We start from the raw sequence: 16,056 nt of genomic DNA on the forward strand, positions 1-16,056 counted from the left end.
ACAACAAAATTATGCCATCTTGATTCTTGGGCTCCCATCATTTGATGCTTTCCACTTCCCTAGAGCAGCAGGGTCCCTAGTATTGGACCAAGAGCATCTCTCCTTCGGCCACGGACATGGGTTCCTTTTCCAAAGAGCCGTGTTTGTTCCTCCTGATTCAGCTGCCTTTTGGCTGAAGAATGAAGTCCCAAATCTGACTCCTTTTATAAGTAGATTGAGTTGCCTCTCCACCCAAGGCTCAAATAACCATTTGCAAAGTGAAAGAACTAGTCCCTCAGCAGGTTGTTTTGCCTCTTGGGTGCCAAAACATTAGTTTGCTTGATGTTTTAAATTTTTAATTTTGGCATCTGGTAGACACCGTCTGAGTAACCAATTAGGAACACTCGCAGATCTTGGACTGATAATTTGGCTGCTATGCTTCAGTCTAAGGTCAATGAGCTGGAGTCAAAGTCAAAAATTAAAGAGGGAGAGGAATAAAGTAGCTTGGATATTAAACGGCTTTTTCAACATCATGTCTGTGCTTCCTACCTAAACAGACATCAGCATACTGTTTGTTGCCCCCTAAGGTGGGCACCAGAAATGGAGATAGAGCTGCTACAAAGCCCTTAAAATACAGTCTTGGCGTGGCAATCAGCATAAAGAAAAGCACTAAGAGAGATTATGAAATGTAGAAAGCATGTGAAATTTATATTACTACTGCAGACATGTTTATTAAAATCCAGGCAAGTATTACTTTTGCTTCGGAGATAGGACATAAGAGCATATCTATGGAGGGGAGAGTGTTTGTTTGGATGACTATCTCGCAGACATAAAGCTCTTAAGGCAGAGCGGTTTTAATTAAGAACAGCATCCTGTGCGGAGTGTTATATCCAAAATAGATCCTGGGGTGGGGGGGGATTCAGTGAAGGGATACATCAATTGTAGACATCTGGAATCCAATTAATAACTTCGGTGCTTTTACATGCAAATGCTACCATGTTGTAATTCTTATGGAGGGTCTCAGAATGGAAGCTGGATTTCCATAGTGAGGGAAATTACAGTCATACTGTGGTGTAATTCTAAGTGTTGTCCGAGGATGGTCATCTTTGTTTGCTTTCACTCACGGCCTGCTTTCATATAGCTATTTAAGCAGTTATGTTTTAATGGCTAATGCGTATCTTCACACGCATCACTCAAAACAAAAGCTATGATTTTTTTTTCTTTTTAAAAAATTTTATGGGAGTATAGTTGATTTACAATGTTGTGTTAGTTTCTGCTGTACAGCAAAGTGAATCAGTTATATACATATATCCACTCTTTTTTAGATTCTTTTCCCATATAGGCCATTACGGAGTATTGAGTAGAGTTCCCTGTGCTATACAGTAGGTCCTTATTGGTTATCTCTTTAATATATAGTAGTGTGTATATGTCAATCCCAATCTCCCAATTTATCCCTCTCACCCCCCTTACCCCCTGGTAACCATAAGTTTGTTTTCTACATCTGTGACTCTATTTCTGTTTTGTAGATAAGTTCATTTGTACCCTTTTTTTAGATTCTACATATAAGCGGTATCATATGATATTTGTCTTTCTCTGACTTACTTCACTCAGTATGACAATCTCTAGGTCCACCCATGTTGCTACACATGGCATTATTCTGTTCTTTTTTATGGCTGATATTCCATTGTAGGTATGTACCACATCCTTATCCTACAACCATGTGATAAGACTACATCCCATCTTTTCCCCACCCTCCCCCATACTGAGTTGTCCATCACCCTGAATCCCATGGTCCCCATTCCTTTACTCCTTTTCACCTAGTTTTAGGCATCTCTATGCATTCCTAAAAAACAACTCAAAAATATATACTTTTCAACTTTATAAAAAAAGTGTCATGCTGCATAATATCTTTTGGGAATTTTTTTTCCCCTTAATAGTATGTTATTGAGATTAGTCCATATGGGCTAATTGTCTCTATCAAACAATTATTTCGATCACTGTGTAATATTCCATCATATGAATATATCACATTTTATTCATCTACTTTCTGAATAAGTGGCCATGTCCAGGCTTTTGCTGTTTTAATCAGAGCTACTTTGAAGAGTCTTATGTATGTGGGCAAGAATTTCTCTCGGGCACATACCTGGGTGTAGTATTGCTGGGTTTTAGGGTACTGTGAATGTCAGCTTTAGGAGATAATGCCAAACTGTTTCCCAAAGAGGTTGCTTCAATATATTCTCTCACAGGCAATGCCAGAGCACTCCTGAGGGTTTATGTCCTCTCTAGCCCACAGTATTGCCAGATTTAGGTATAGCTCAAGTTCATCAGTACTCAAAAGTAGTATCTTTACATTAACTTGATCCTGTGTGGTGTGACTCTAAGAGCTGATGGTAGGACTTATGTGTAGAAGTCGGGGGAAGGGAGATTTAGACTCAGGGTGAGGAAGGATGGTCTCCTAGCACAGCTTGTCAACTAGGGTCCGACTGTCTGAGGACTGTAGGATGTCCATCCCTGGAACATTCAAGGCAGGGCATGAGCACCCCTTGGCAGCAATATGGCAGAAGGGATACAGACGTCACATGATGTTTGGACCAGAGAACTTTAAATATGTGTTTTAAATCCTGATTCTAGAACCAAGCTTTTTTCGAATATTCGTTTCTGGACCTTTAAATAGATACCTGAAATTACAAAAAGCTATTTTAAAGCATTCTGATCTTTTATCTTTTAAAACCAACCAAACAAATTCCTTTAAACCCTTGAGCTGCACTGAGGTGAGATTAATTAAAAGATTAGGACTCTCAAAAGATTTTTATGGGTTTTTCATACATGAAGTTATAACTCCCAGTAATAATATTTTCAGCTTTAATGGGACTATCAAAGATACTAATATTTTAAAATCAAGCCATATATATATGTGAGCCAACCCTGGGATTTTTGTATGTGTGTGTGTGTAGTGCCTTTTGATCACCTTAGTAATAAATAATTGAGAGATGCACAGTAGGAAGCTGAAAAAGGTGAGGGTATCTTTTTTCTAGCCTGATGCTTCAAAAAAGTCATGAGCCCGGTATTGCATTTTAATTTTTCACTCAGGCGAAGCTGTGTGTGTGTGTGTGTGTGTGTGTGTGTGTGTGTTTGCAGTTGCCTTATATCTCCATTGTCTGTGCTGATTTCTGGATTATGGTCACTTATAGGGTATATAAAATGAACAACTGAGCCCATTAACAAGGAAATCTCAGTTTCTTTTGAGTATTCTGGGGTTTTTTGTTCTTTTGTTTTTAAAGGCATTTGAAATCCTCTGTGACAAAGATCTGTTGTCATGCCTGGTAAGCTTAGCGTTCCAGCCGCATCCAAGGCTTTATGTCTTCATTAAAGGTTTTTAAATGAAATAGAGAGAGGCGTTTGGGAGAGGCTGGCTCCTAATTTGTTTGTGCAGTGTACACCGGCCAGGTTCTTTGAAGGGCATTGGAACAGCTCCATCAGAAATGAATGGGTTTGTAAGTCACGGAGGGTAGGTTACTTCCAAGGGGTGCACAGCAGCTTCAGAGTGTGCAGTTTTGTAACCAGAGGCAGAACGATCGTCTCGTATAAAGAAGGAAGCATGACCAATCCAGCGGAGTGGTGAGCACCCCTGGAATATAGGCTTTCTGTTAGTCATTTCTCATCTGTCCACATGTGGTCCCGGTGCCAGGCACCTGGCTGGCTGGTGCTGGGGGAGCTCTTTCAGCTCTGCCAAACATATGCTGGACATTTGGAGAGAAGTTTCCGAGGTCAGCCAGCATCCTCGCTGCTCCGTGGTGCTTACCACTTGTGCAAATAACTTGCTGCTCATCCGCTTTCCTGTGGAAAGCTTCCCGTTAGCAAGACCTGATGTTAAGGTGAGGGAGAGACCCAGTAAGCAAAACTCAAGCCAGGGAGCGGCACTGCCCGTGCTCAAAGGCCAGACTGGCCTCCCCTCCTTCACCCCGCCAAGTCTGGACTCCCTGTGTCTTCACCCGATTGCTGTTCTTCTGAGCCTAGAAAAACTGGGTGCTGAACAAAGGTGATGCGACCAGTGAATCATCCGATCCCTCTTCTCTTCCAGCACTTGCGCCGCTGGTCCCACAGGGAGGGAGAAGCACCTGCTTCTTTTGCCCTTGCTCTGGGTGCTTCCTCACTCGGCTTCAGTCCCTGGCCTTCAGCCAGTTCAGAGACCGTTCGTTCAGATAACTCCGTCTTTCTCTGGGTGTCGGCACTTGCCGATCGCTCTCAGCTTTAACTGTCAGTCACCTCCTCAGTGCAGTCTTCCCTGATCATACCATCTCATGTACTGATAGTTCTCTTTATTATTCTCTCTCATGGTTGTAATAGACTTGATTCCTTGCTAATTGCCTGCCTTCTCTCCTCGAACGTAAGCCTCCTGAACACACTCGGCCTTGCCCAGCCTGCTTACCACTGCACAGTGCAATGCACGGTGCCGGCACATGGAAGACATCTTACTACTTGTTGATTAATCGAATGAGTTCTGCAGACAAACGAGTTTCCAGTGTTTGGGGGACCCATATTTGCAACCCCCTAACCTAGTTCAGCTTCTCCGAATGGGTTTTATTTTGAGGCCCGGTTGTAGTTGCCTGGAGCATTGTGTTAAGCAGGTTTCTGAGGCCATGTCTATGGTGGTGAATTTTTGGTTGTGTACTGTCTTAGCACCCTCTTTGGGGATAAGCTCTCTCGCCTGGACCATGCTTCTAAAGTTTCTGTAAGGCGCCTTACAAAAAAAGAAGCCATACTGTAGCAGGAGCAAATAGAAAATAAAATGTTCAGGAGATTCAAACGAAACCTGAAATTGGCCCTTTGCCTTTTTCCCTTTCCTCATTCTGAGTACCACAGGTTGACCTCACTCTAGGGAGAAAGGAGGAGAACACTCTTATTCAAACACCAGTGTCCTAAACATGGAGGGAAAACAGGCTTACAGAGCGTGACTGGCTGAGGAAATTGCTTTTTGAATAAATGCTTCCTTCTCTGAAGTTTGCTTCATCACAAACCTCCCTTTCCCAGGGCGCTTCATTTCATTTCTCGGTGACAGCATGCTTTTAGAAACAGGAGGCCTGAGGAAATCAAACTGGTAGAAATCTCTAGTCCCTGCGACTTCACTAATTTCCTACCCACGGAAAACCCAGGAGAACTCAGATAGGGTGGAGCCTGGGGCAAGGCGTCCGTGACCAGCAATTATTTACTGAAAACTGCCCTGGGAGACAACTGCCCCCCTCCCCTGCCCCCCACCCACAGAGGAGGCACCCCAGCTCAGAGGCTGATCTCTAGTTGCAACTTTGGTTTTCTTTTCTGGACTGCTTTAGTACCCATGTTTTCAAAAATGTTAACCAAAGGAAAATTTTCAGAGTGGATCCCTGAGTGAGTGCACTAGGAGCCAGCAAACTGTATTTCTAATCCGAACCAATGATTGTTCCTAATTAGCCCTGCGATGTTCTCCTGACTTACATTCCTAAGAGACTTGGATGATTCATCTGGAAAACGGGGACGATGAACTTGCACAGCCAGTATGTTGGGAGGGAAGCTGTAACTTAGAGACCTATTCTGACAAATGTTTCTTGAAAACCTACTCCTGGGTGTCAGACACAGCAAGCAGTGAGGATACAAAGATGGATGTTACTGTGATTTGGTGATTTCTACCATAAACATGGGAACTAGACAGGAGGCTTGTTACCAAATCAGCTATTGTTGAGTGCTTTTTCTTTTTTTTGGATTTTTTTTTTAATAACTGGAAGAGCAAAGAACTCCTGGGTGAGTGCGATTGATTTCTCTACGGAACCCTCGCAGCCAGGTTACCGCTGTAAATGGGATTGTCAGCTGAAATGCTAAGCCCCACTATTAGGCAGGATCAGGTTCATCCCTTATAAACATGAAGCTCACTGTAGTAAGCTATGAGGAAAATTTTAGCAGTGGGGTTTCCTAAGAATAAGCCGAGTTTGCCCTTCACTCTGTCTATGCCGATGATTCTCAAATGTAGCGACTCCTATATCAACCCCCAGTGCTCCCTCACAGCCCCGTTGCTGAGTCCTGTTCCTCAACTGCCCTGATGTCACGCTGTCAGGAAGTTCTAGACGGTGGCCGGCAGCACGGCAGATCCAGGTGGGCCTCCCTTCTCAGATGCACATTTCAGGTTAGCTTCACGGCTCGCTCCCCTGACCGGAAGTGACCCCTTTGATGTTTTAATTAAAATCAACTCTGCATAGGGCCAGAAGCCACAGTTGCTTTTGGCTGAACTGCTCCTAACAAGCTTCTGATGGAAAACTGCAAACTTTAATGTCCCACCAATTAAAGCGATTTTCTGATGGCAGGTGTGCACCCCAGCAAACCGGAATTGTTCACCTGGGTTTGTACAGGTTATTAGGGTGTATGGGATGCTCTGACGACCATTCACAGTTTAGTCAGTTGACTAGTATCTCGTCCAAATTGTGATGCTGGCAGTCTCATTTGCCGCTTTGGCAATCGGCTTGACAATGTGATACTTTAATGGATAATCGGATAAGCAGTTGGGTTCTGCTATAGTACAGTGGTTTGGCAAATACTTTTGGGGGTTACAAATTCTTAAACATCAACACTCTATACTCCTTGAAAGTAGGATGTCATTAATTAATATAATAGCTTATTTCAGCATTTTGGACCCATTGGCAGCACTAAAAAAATCTTTTCCTTCTACTCAAGCAAGTTAGGCTCAAGTCAAAGCTTTGGCAACTAATCAAATGGTGAATGCTCCATCAGTTACCAGAATTTCTCTCCATAAAGGGCAAAGGACTGGGCTATGGAAACTCAACAGTGAACAGAGGGAAATGCAGGTAATTTGGTTGCAGTAATCTAGTGGTTAGTCCAGAGTGTCAGCTCACAGGATCCCTCCCATGGAGAGAAAGAAGGGAGGAAATGAACATATTTTTGCCCAAAGAAATATTTGAAGAATCTCAGGGTTCTAAAGAAGCAGAAGTGGCAGCAAGAGGTTGATGACACAAGTCGTTTTTTTTTTTTTTTTTTTCTTGCCTCAAGTGAAAGCAAGAGGTGATTCATTAGGACACCAAGAAAGCCCAAAGTGGTGATAATCTGCTCAATACCCAGCACTTAGAGAAAGGACATTTGGTGTTTGGGGACAAAATATGTGCTCAAAGGATGCTGGCTGTATGTGTATGAGAGAGACAGAGAAAGTGAGACAGCATCAAGATCATGAAAGATAACTCAGTGCCAATCTAAATGGTCCAGAAAGGGTTCTTAGGGATTTGGGGACTTTGGGAAGTGTTCTGCACGTACTGAGCAGAAACGGAGTGATTTTTCACACTGGTTCAGAGCAGCCTTGAGCAGGGGAGCCAGGATCAATGTGTGCTTTACAGAGTGCCTGGACGGAAGCATGAGAGGCAAAGGTCCGTGTGCAGGGAGGGGCCGAGGCTTGTCACTAACTGCACACACTGCACTAACCGACCACCACACTGACTGTGGGCGCCTGAGCCCCGCTCCACCCCTTCCTCGTGAGCCTCCCAGCTCCCACCCCTTCTTCTCTGGCTGCTGCACTAGCTTGTCTCCCTCTAATTCCCCAGCCGGGCTATTCTTTAGGAAAAGTTATTCTAGTCCTTTTACTTCCCTGCTTCTAGCCCTTTAATATCTTCCCACTGCACCAGAGATAAAATCCAAACCCCCTAGCCATCCCCACCAGCTATAAAATCCAAACCCCCTAGCCATCCCCACCAGCTGTAAGGGACCTGCTATCTCCCGCAGTTACTTTTCCAGCCAGTTGCTCAGATGCCAAGCGTCCTTTCCCTCCGGGTTGCTCTCCACTTGCTGTCCTCCTAGCCCTTTGCTTCGTGGACCTCTAATCACTGCTCATGTCGCAGCTGAAATGGTACCTCTTCGTGAGGCCTTGCTCCAGACACCCCGCCCCCAAAGTTCCACCATCCCTGCACGTCACTCTGCTCTGATTCTCTTCAGAGCTCTTATCGTATGAAATTATTTTGACTTCTAAGCATCTGTCATAAAAAAAAAAAAAAAATTCTGGAGCCTTCTACCGTTCAACTCAATAAAAACAACCACGCCCACATGGCTGTCGCGTGTTCTAAAAGGCCCAAGCTTCACGTTTGCCGTCACTTCCCCCACCTCCGCTCCAGTTCCCACCTCTGGACCATCTCCCAAGGTGAATGCCATGTTTAATGCCATATTTCCCACATTTTTACTTAATATATTTTCTAAATTGACTCTTATTTTTAACTTAGATTTACTTTAAAAGGAAACTTGAGATGGCATCATAAATGGGAGATAAGCCTCAAATAAATAAGATCTAAATAAAACAGTCATATTCTAGCTAGAGCCTGGACGGCACCTCTCATTCTGTTAGAGGTCACACTGGTACCATGTTCAGGACAAGCTCATTCCGACGGAGACTTGCTTTTTGATTACTCAGACGACTGAAAGGTGATTGGGGAGGGAATATCTTTCTCAATAGGGTTCAAAACTTTTTGCAGTTTTGAACTGTAGAACTGGAGGCCATCTTTTGGGCCACTGGGGTGTGGGTCCCTTCTTTCAGCAATGGAATGTTAAAGCTTCTCAAAATGGCAACTAAGTTTCAGCTCTCTCAACAACTCTGATAGATGGGCAGGCATGGCTAGGATGCCAGGGCAGCATTCGTCACGAAAGAAAGAGTAGTACCAGAAGAGGGTGAAGCTGGCAATGGGCACAGGTTACAGGGGAGCTGGCAGATAGATACCTCATGTGTTTGCTGAAGCTGTTCCCATTGCCCAGAACAACCCTGTCCTTAAAATCCCATCACCATCTTTGAAGCCAGTGCAAATCCTGATTTTTGTAAGTCAACCGCAGACCCTACCCCAGTAAGAATTATTGTCTCCCCCAGATATCCTGAGAGCACTATGATAGAACTTCTAGTCCGGTATTTATACCATACTGACTTGGACTAAATGATGTGTGTATGAATGTCTGCCCTGTTGGGTGGTGAGACCCCAGAAGGCAAAGGTTTTTGTATTATTCATCTTTATAGCTTTCATAAGAGCTAGAACGGTACCTGGAGTATATCATGTGCTCAACAAAGGCCTGTTGGCTAAATTGAAAGCAGTAACAGAAGGTCAGATCTAAAAAAATTGAGGATTTACTTCCCATTGAAATTATTTTCCTTGCAATACTTTATATAAACACCTGCCTGAGCAGAACTATCAACCTGTAAGAAACGGTTTAAACTCTCCGCTCTTTATATTGTTTTACAAAACTAATAACAATGAAAGATATTGATGAATTTTAGACCACCACCCAAGTTTATATTCAGCCACTGGCTTCTTTGAGAAGTGGCTTTAAATTGTTTTTCTGCTCTTTGAAGATAATTTGGCATTTTACTACAGGTTAGTTCTAAATTCTGAAAAAAACGTTTAAATCATTGGGAATCATTCCTCCTACTGTATTCCATTACAGAGCTATAAAAACGTCAATAGTCTAGGCAGTTTGAGCATTACATCAGGGAATTAATCATTGCCCCACATGCCTCGTGAGAATACACTCAATGCACGGGAAGTAGCACAGTGTCAAAATCGACACGTATCAGTACTTCAATCAGAAATCCTGTTAACACTGCCTTCCCCCAAAATCATTTCAGGCAGATAAAGCAGGATGACTGCAGATACAGGTTTTTTTTAAATCTCTTTTCAAAGCGGTATAGAAATAGAATTCACTTCGAGGAGCCATCACAGACTTCCCTCTGTGGAATGTGAATAAAGACTTTGGTTCGACTTTCTGCAAACTTTGTAACTTTGGCATGAGCCTTCCTCAAAGAACCACGCTTCTGAAAAGAGTTTCAACTCTTGCTGTTGCATAAGGAGAAGGGAAGGAATAGATGTTACATCAGCCTTGGTGCTGAGCATATTCATGATTTAACTTCTGTGGCCTCACAGCAGGGAGGAAAGAGATGAAGAACTATACAGCATTGAATCCCAGGCACCCTAGTTGAAAGAACTACTGTTATTTTATGTACTACTAAGAAAGAAAAACACTGCCAATTAAATTATGACACACCATTGATAGTAGGACATGCTTTGATTTCAGATATGTTAAAATGGGAAAAACTGTGCATCTCAGGACAGACAAGCCGTGGATTTTAAACAGTGCTAATGATTTCCTCTGCATTTCATGCAAAAATAATAATAAGCCCCAGAATGCATAAAACGCTAGCCTTGAATTTGACCTTCCTTCAGACAGTCTCCTCCATCTTCTCCACGATTCACAGCTAGGTGGTTTTGGGAACAACCGAAATAAAACCAAGCACTTCCTACGGTCCCTTCCTAAGGGGTCTCCAAGACTGAGTTGCCAGATAAGATACAGGATGTCCAGTTAAATTTGAATTTCAGATAAACGACGAATATTTTTTAGTGAAAGTATGTCCCAAATACTGCATGAGATATAGTAAAACAAATTAACTGAGTGCCCTGTATTTTTATTTGCTAAGTCTGGCAGCTGTGCTCCCGGAGTAATTCTGACTGCATTTGACCTTCACCACATGCTTTTTACTTTAAGGACCTTAACCTTTACCTGTCAGGAGCCTCCAGTAATACTTCAGTCACTTCTTACGACAACTCTGAGAGGTAGGAATTATTGCTGGTATTTTAGGGCTGAAGGAGCTATTTCCTCCTCAGACTTGAATGTCTCATTAGATTCGTTTGGTTTGGTTTGAATTCTGATCATGGCTGTTAATCCTTTCACACAGTAGTTAAGGTCCAAAAGATAAAGGTCACTGGGAAACCACGAAGATGGTAAAGGCACTTTTACCCATGGAAACAACCTCTGTGGGTTGGTCATTGGTCACTGTCAGGGAACAGTATATCCAGCCTATAATAATAACAATAATAATGATACTAATAGTCATGGTAGCAGCAGCAGCAAACACTCAGCACCTCTTACTACGTGTCACGCACATCACTAATCACACCTCTTACTACTCCGTTTTTACAGTTCCAGAGCAGGGTTTGCAAAGGAAAGCCTCCATACTGTCGATTGAGTCGCAGGCAACGGGCTTAAAGGCAAAGGTATTATTTCTGTTACGTGTATGGCCTCTGTGTATACACACAAACTTCTCCCAAATGCACTGCTTCTCAAGAGCAAGTGCCTGAGAAGTTTGAAAAGAATCCCCACACCCAGACTGCCCCCCAGACCAATTAAATCAGAATCCCTGGGGCGGAGCCATGCATCTGTATTTTTTAAAGTTCTCTATGTGACTGCAGTGGGCAGCCGGGGTTGAGCACAGCTGTTCTAAGGAAAGCCACATGCTTCCATCTGGGGCTTTTAGGAGGGAAACCCCTAAGTTTCAAAAACCATATACAACAGAGCTTTGCAAATACAATTAGTTTTTGTTTTACTAATTTCCTGTTTCCCATAGACAACTTCTAAGCATTGGCACAACGTTGCCATCTGTAAGGCATATGACAATAGCAGACGGGAGCCTAATAACCAGGGAGGCATTAACGTTTGCAGGCCCTAAATTTTTTGCGTTCATCTGGTATGATCTGCGTGATGAGACCACTTAATGTTGGATTTCAACATCTTCCGACGGCAGTACCACAAGTGGGAAGGCCATATTTTCTGGGCTTTGCATCGTTCTTTGTCATCCTATTGAATTGTTACAAGATGGATTTATAACAGACCTAAAGGTAGTATCAAAATGAAAATTAGTTCCTGCGTAGAAAAATAGCAATCCCGTTTGCCTCGCCTGTAGCCATTGCATCATATCTGCTTCTGCAAGGAGGGAAATGACTTCTTAATGTGGTTTTCTTCCACTAAGGAGAATTAAATCTATGTGGCAAAACGTAAAACCAGCGTGCTGGCAGCCAGATTCTGAGCGGAAGATCCATGACCCTCATAAACATATTTGTGTCCTGGTTATACGCTAATGAACCTCATTTAGGCTCAAACTTACGCCGAGTAGAAATAGTGCTCAGCTGGAGGGCCAGGCTATCGTTCCCTCACTGTTTTGCCTTCTGTATCAAAGTTTGCTCTGAAATAATGGGGACATTTCTCCATCTGCTGCAAGGTGCCGGGGTGGGGTGGGGGGTGGGGTCTCTGGGTTAGAGGGAGAGTGAGTTGGGCCTGAAATAGCAAACTCCACTATTTTAGTCGTGAGGCTTTTTTCCTGAGTCGGCAAGATCGTTTGTCAAAGGATCTGGCTTTTGGGTGACGGTACCCGGTGAGCTGGAGCAGGATCTGGGGAACTATTCACTCTTTGGTGGCACTGCAGTTGCTCCAGGATAGACTAAAAGGCAAAAATTGCCAGGGACACCCCTGGCACTACTGCTCCTTGCTGGGTGATCTCCAATAGGTGAATGAACTTCCTCGGAACTCAGTTTCTTCCTTGGTGAGAAGGAGTGAAGCAGTGCCTGCCTTGTGTTATTGTAAGGATTAAATGAAATGATACACAAGGAAATAATACAGGAAGAAGGAACTGCCCTTTACATCATCAATACTAGTTACCATTGGTGCTATTAGTTTGCCTCAATCTCCTCAAATGACTTAACACGAGTTAGTACATTGTGCCTCCTGTAAGAATTTATACCCTCAGCATTTTACAGTGTCTAGAGCCACGCACAGGAATAACAAATTTAGTTAATAAAACTAAATTGCAATAGGAGACTAAGGGGAAAAACTGAACTCTTCTAAAGAAGAGAGTTCTGACAACACCCTCTCTCTCTCTCTGACAGAATTGAAATTTTATTCACTCAATATGTAAATCTGAGACATATACAAAATGTTTTTTAAATAAATATGGGTATCTGAAGAGGATTTTAAAAGGGTTCCTTTGTCTAAGACCAACTGTTAATTTTTTGATGCTTCCTCATTTAATTTTTTATTTAGTTTTTCTTTGTTTTTTACCGTTTGCCTGCTTGAAGCCTCTTTTAATGCATGTACTCTTTTATTTCTTACTCAGTACTCATGGCCCTTCTATTTATTATTCTCATAAATTAGCCCGGGCTGTTTTGGTTCGCTGAGCAAAACTGCTCAGAGCTTATATAACAGAGGCTAAGCCGAAGAGAAGAGGACGTAAACCCCAGGCCAGCTTGGGGAACGATTGTGGGTAGGTGGCAAATGTAATGCCTTCAGCGTCTGGAAAGTAAAACGAATGGACGATGCTGGCCAAGAGCAATGTTCGAGAGTGGTGAGGGTTTTGGTAAATGGCAGGATGTCCCCTGTCTGTGACGCCCACTCCCAACCTCAGCAGATAATTACAAGGCAGTGAAGGGACCACATGTAGCAGCCTAATCTAGTTATTGTATTACAAAAGCTGGAACTGTGGATTTGTACACAAAACCTCCCCATTTCCAAATTCTGGCAACTAATACAATGAAAAGAAAGACACACGCGCCCTCGGCCTCTGATTTGCGAATGCTGTTCGGCCGCTCCCCCAAGACTTGTTCACGGAGATCCCAAGGGCCTATTAATGAGCCTAGTTTTCTTCTCCAAAGCTCCAGAAACATGACAAAGAGAAGGAGGACTCCCCAACCTTGTGGAGATCGGAGGAGGAGATGGCAGCCGAAGCTGCGGCGCTGCGGGGCTACTTTCAGTGACGCAGGTAAAGACTGTACATTTACTTCATCATTGCTCAGAGCCCCGCCCCCCGCAAGAGCCTCACTCAAGAAATAATGCGGATGCAGAAAAGCAGCCGCAGCCGCTTCCTACAGTGGTGGTTGCACAAACGTTAAAGCCCGAGTGGAGAGGACCCTGACCCTTGAGGCACTTGGTCCAACCTCTGGGTCTCTCTTCCCGCCTCCCCATCACCTTCTACATACCGCTCCGGTCTGTTCCCTTCCCTCCAGCCCGCCCCAGGCCCTTGTCCCCTCTGTCCGCTGTCCTCTCCATTCCTGCCCCTCTGCAAGCCAATCTCCACAGAGCAGCTGGAGATAGTTTGTAAGGGAGGCAAACCCGATCCTTTAAAAAATCAAAACCCTTCCAGGGAGTCCCATTGCCCTCAGGCTCAGCTCTCAGATTCCTGTCAGGCTGCAAGGAGCCCTGAACCAGCTCAGCTGCACCCAGGCGGGCTCTCCTTTCACTTGGGCCTCCTCTCCTGGCTGCTATTTGGTAAACTGGCCCCTTGGCTTTGGCTGCCAGGAAGCTCAGGCCAGGCAAAGAGAATTCTCTCTTTCCATTAATGATGTTTTACTATTGGGAGATCAGGGATTTAAGACTCTGATAGAAAGCTATAGCCAATCTCCTTTCCAAATTTTTACACAATGTCAAAGGACTCATGCATCTTCTGAAATGTCTTAATAAAGAGGGTGCCCATGAAATCTTGGGGCCTACCTTGAGTAAAAAAAAATGATTCGTTTTCTGAAATTCAAATTTATCTGGGTCCTGTATTTTATCTGGCACCCCTGTTAACAAACCTCCTTAGGGATTATGGACCCCAGATAAAGAGCCTCCCCTCTAAATTGTTTTTCTTTTCTAAAATTGTCTGCTTCATCTGGTCTTGTGTGAATGTGTTTATGTTATAAGCAGCTGAAGTAGATCAGATACAAATTAAAAATGCAATTATAGAACAAATACTGGTAGCAGCTGAATTATGTCAAATTGTATCAGCCACTTGGTGATTATGATTTTTAGCTAGAAGACACATCGGTTGTAGTATTATGTTTTCATTTGGAAATGTAAGTCTATTTTGGTGAGTTTAAAATACATGTGCATCTCTTGGTCTTTCTCTCCCCACCTCCTCTTTAAAGACCCAGTGTGAACTACCTCCCCCCCCTCCATTACTGTTCACATATGCTGTGTGCTCAGGCCCTTGCATTCTAGAAAGCTTATTTCATTCTCCCATGTCACTGGCTTGTCAGCTCTGCACCCAGTTGCCTGAAGGGATATAGCATGGTGGTAGCAGAAGCTGTCTTTGATATTTCAGTTTTAACCTTTTCCACTGCTGTTCACCTTCTCATCTCTCCCTTTCTCTCCTCCACCTCCCCTTAGGATCAAGCTAGTTTACCTGAGAACACGGGCCTATGGGCATGAATGCAAACCTTGTTCTATTCCTCTTCTGAAAGCCGGTGTGTCATTTTGGGGTGTCCTGTTCAAATGCGGTCACCATTCTTCAGACTCAACTTTCTAGGCTGAATTTTTTTCTTTTTGGGTTTCTTATGTAATGGGCACTTTCAGGGAGAGGCAAGAAAGCTCCAGGCTTTTCCTGAGGCTGGCTGAATTGTAGGATTCTATCTTACAATGTGTTTTCTAGACTGTTTAAGAGAATTTAAACTTCTTACCCAAGTTTCCTGTACGCTTTGCTTTGTCAGCTTTTGCTTCTGTCTTGCCTTGAGGCCTAACTCCCCTGTCTGCCAGGTGAATCAACTTGCCTCATAAGTCTTGCTAGAGAGATATTCACCTTAACTTGTCACACAGACTATTGCCAGAGAGCCTGTGGGTTTCTCAATGAACTAACATTAACCTCTCTCTTTAAGGGTCTTTTGCTACAGATGAAACAAATCACCTTCAGTTCTCCCAGCAGTCAGACGAATGAGAACAGGAGGGATAGTGAGGCCAGTGAGCACACAGTAGTAACCTGGCGGTGAGGGACTTGAACATGGGCCCTAAGATTTCACCACGAGCGCCCTCACCGCCTGTAGTGTGAGAGGGACCGTATATAGTTCTCTTTAGAGACAAAGGGGAAAGGAAGCATTCATCTAGGAAACCTGATCACGGAGTTGGTCCGCCTGGATCTTTGATACCTACTCTCCTCCCTTTTCAAAGTGCACCTATCCACCGAATGTTTACACAACGTTAAGGGGTTCGTGGAACTTTCTGAAGTTGGTTAACAAATAGGGCTGTCATGCAAGATATGGACACACCTAGACTTAAAACGGTATTCAGTATTTATCTGAAATTCAGATAAACTTGGCCTCTCCGAGCTTTCCTGAGCGCGCCCTCAGCAGCAAGTCAAGTCAGCGTCGGGCAGAGCCAGTTTAAAGGCTCTGATGTTGCGCACGCCGCACAGCACACACACAGGCAGATACCACGGGACTCAGCCCCGGAGTCGATGACTGTCGCCCACATTACCGAGAATTTATAAGACCTGGGTTCTGC

General features: G+C 43.8%; 1 protein-coding gene across 17 annotated transcripts in view; it reads left to right on the forward strand.

The window, feature by feature from the left end:
• FHIT (fragile histidine triad diadenosine triphosphatase) overlaps positions 1 to 16,056 on the forward strand; it is a 1,493,627-nt gene that overhangs the window by 1,438,176 nt on the left and 39,395 nt on the right. For all 17 annotated transcript variants that reach the window (XM_057555632.1, XM_057555631.1, XM_057555633.1 and 14 more), the window contains one exon: positions 13,458 to 13,564. In XM_057555632.1, coding sequence (XP_057411615.1) covers positions 13,458 to 13,559 — 102 coding nt within the window. In that variant the 3' untranslated portion in view covers positions 13,560 to 13,564. The remainder of the gene's footprint in view (positions 1 to 13,457; positions 13,565 to 16,056) is intronic.

This window comes from Balaenoptera acutorostrata, chromosome 10 (assembly GCF_949987535.1).
Source record: "Balaenoptera acutorostrata chromosome 10, mBalAcu1.1, whole genome shotgun sequence".
In the NCBI taxonomy this organism is placed as follows: domain Eukaryota; kingdom Metazoa; phylum Chordata; class Mammalia; order Artiodactyla; family Balaenopteridae; genus Balaenoptera; species Balaenoptera acutorostrata.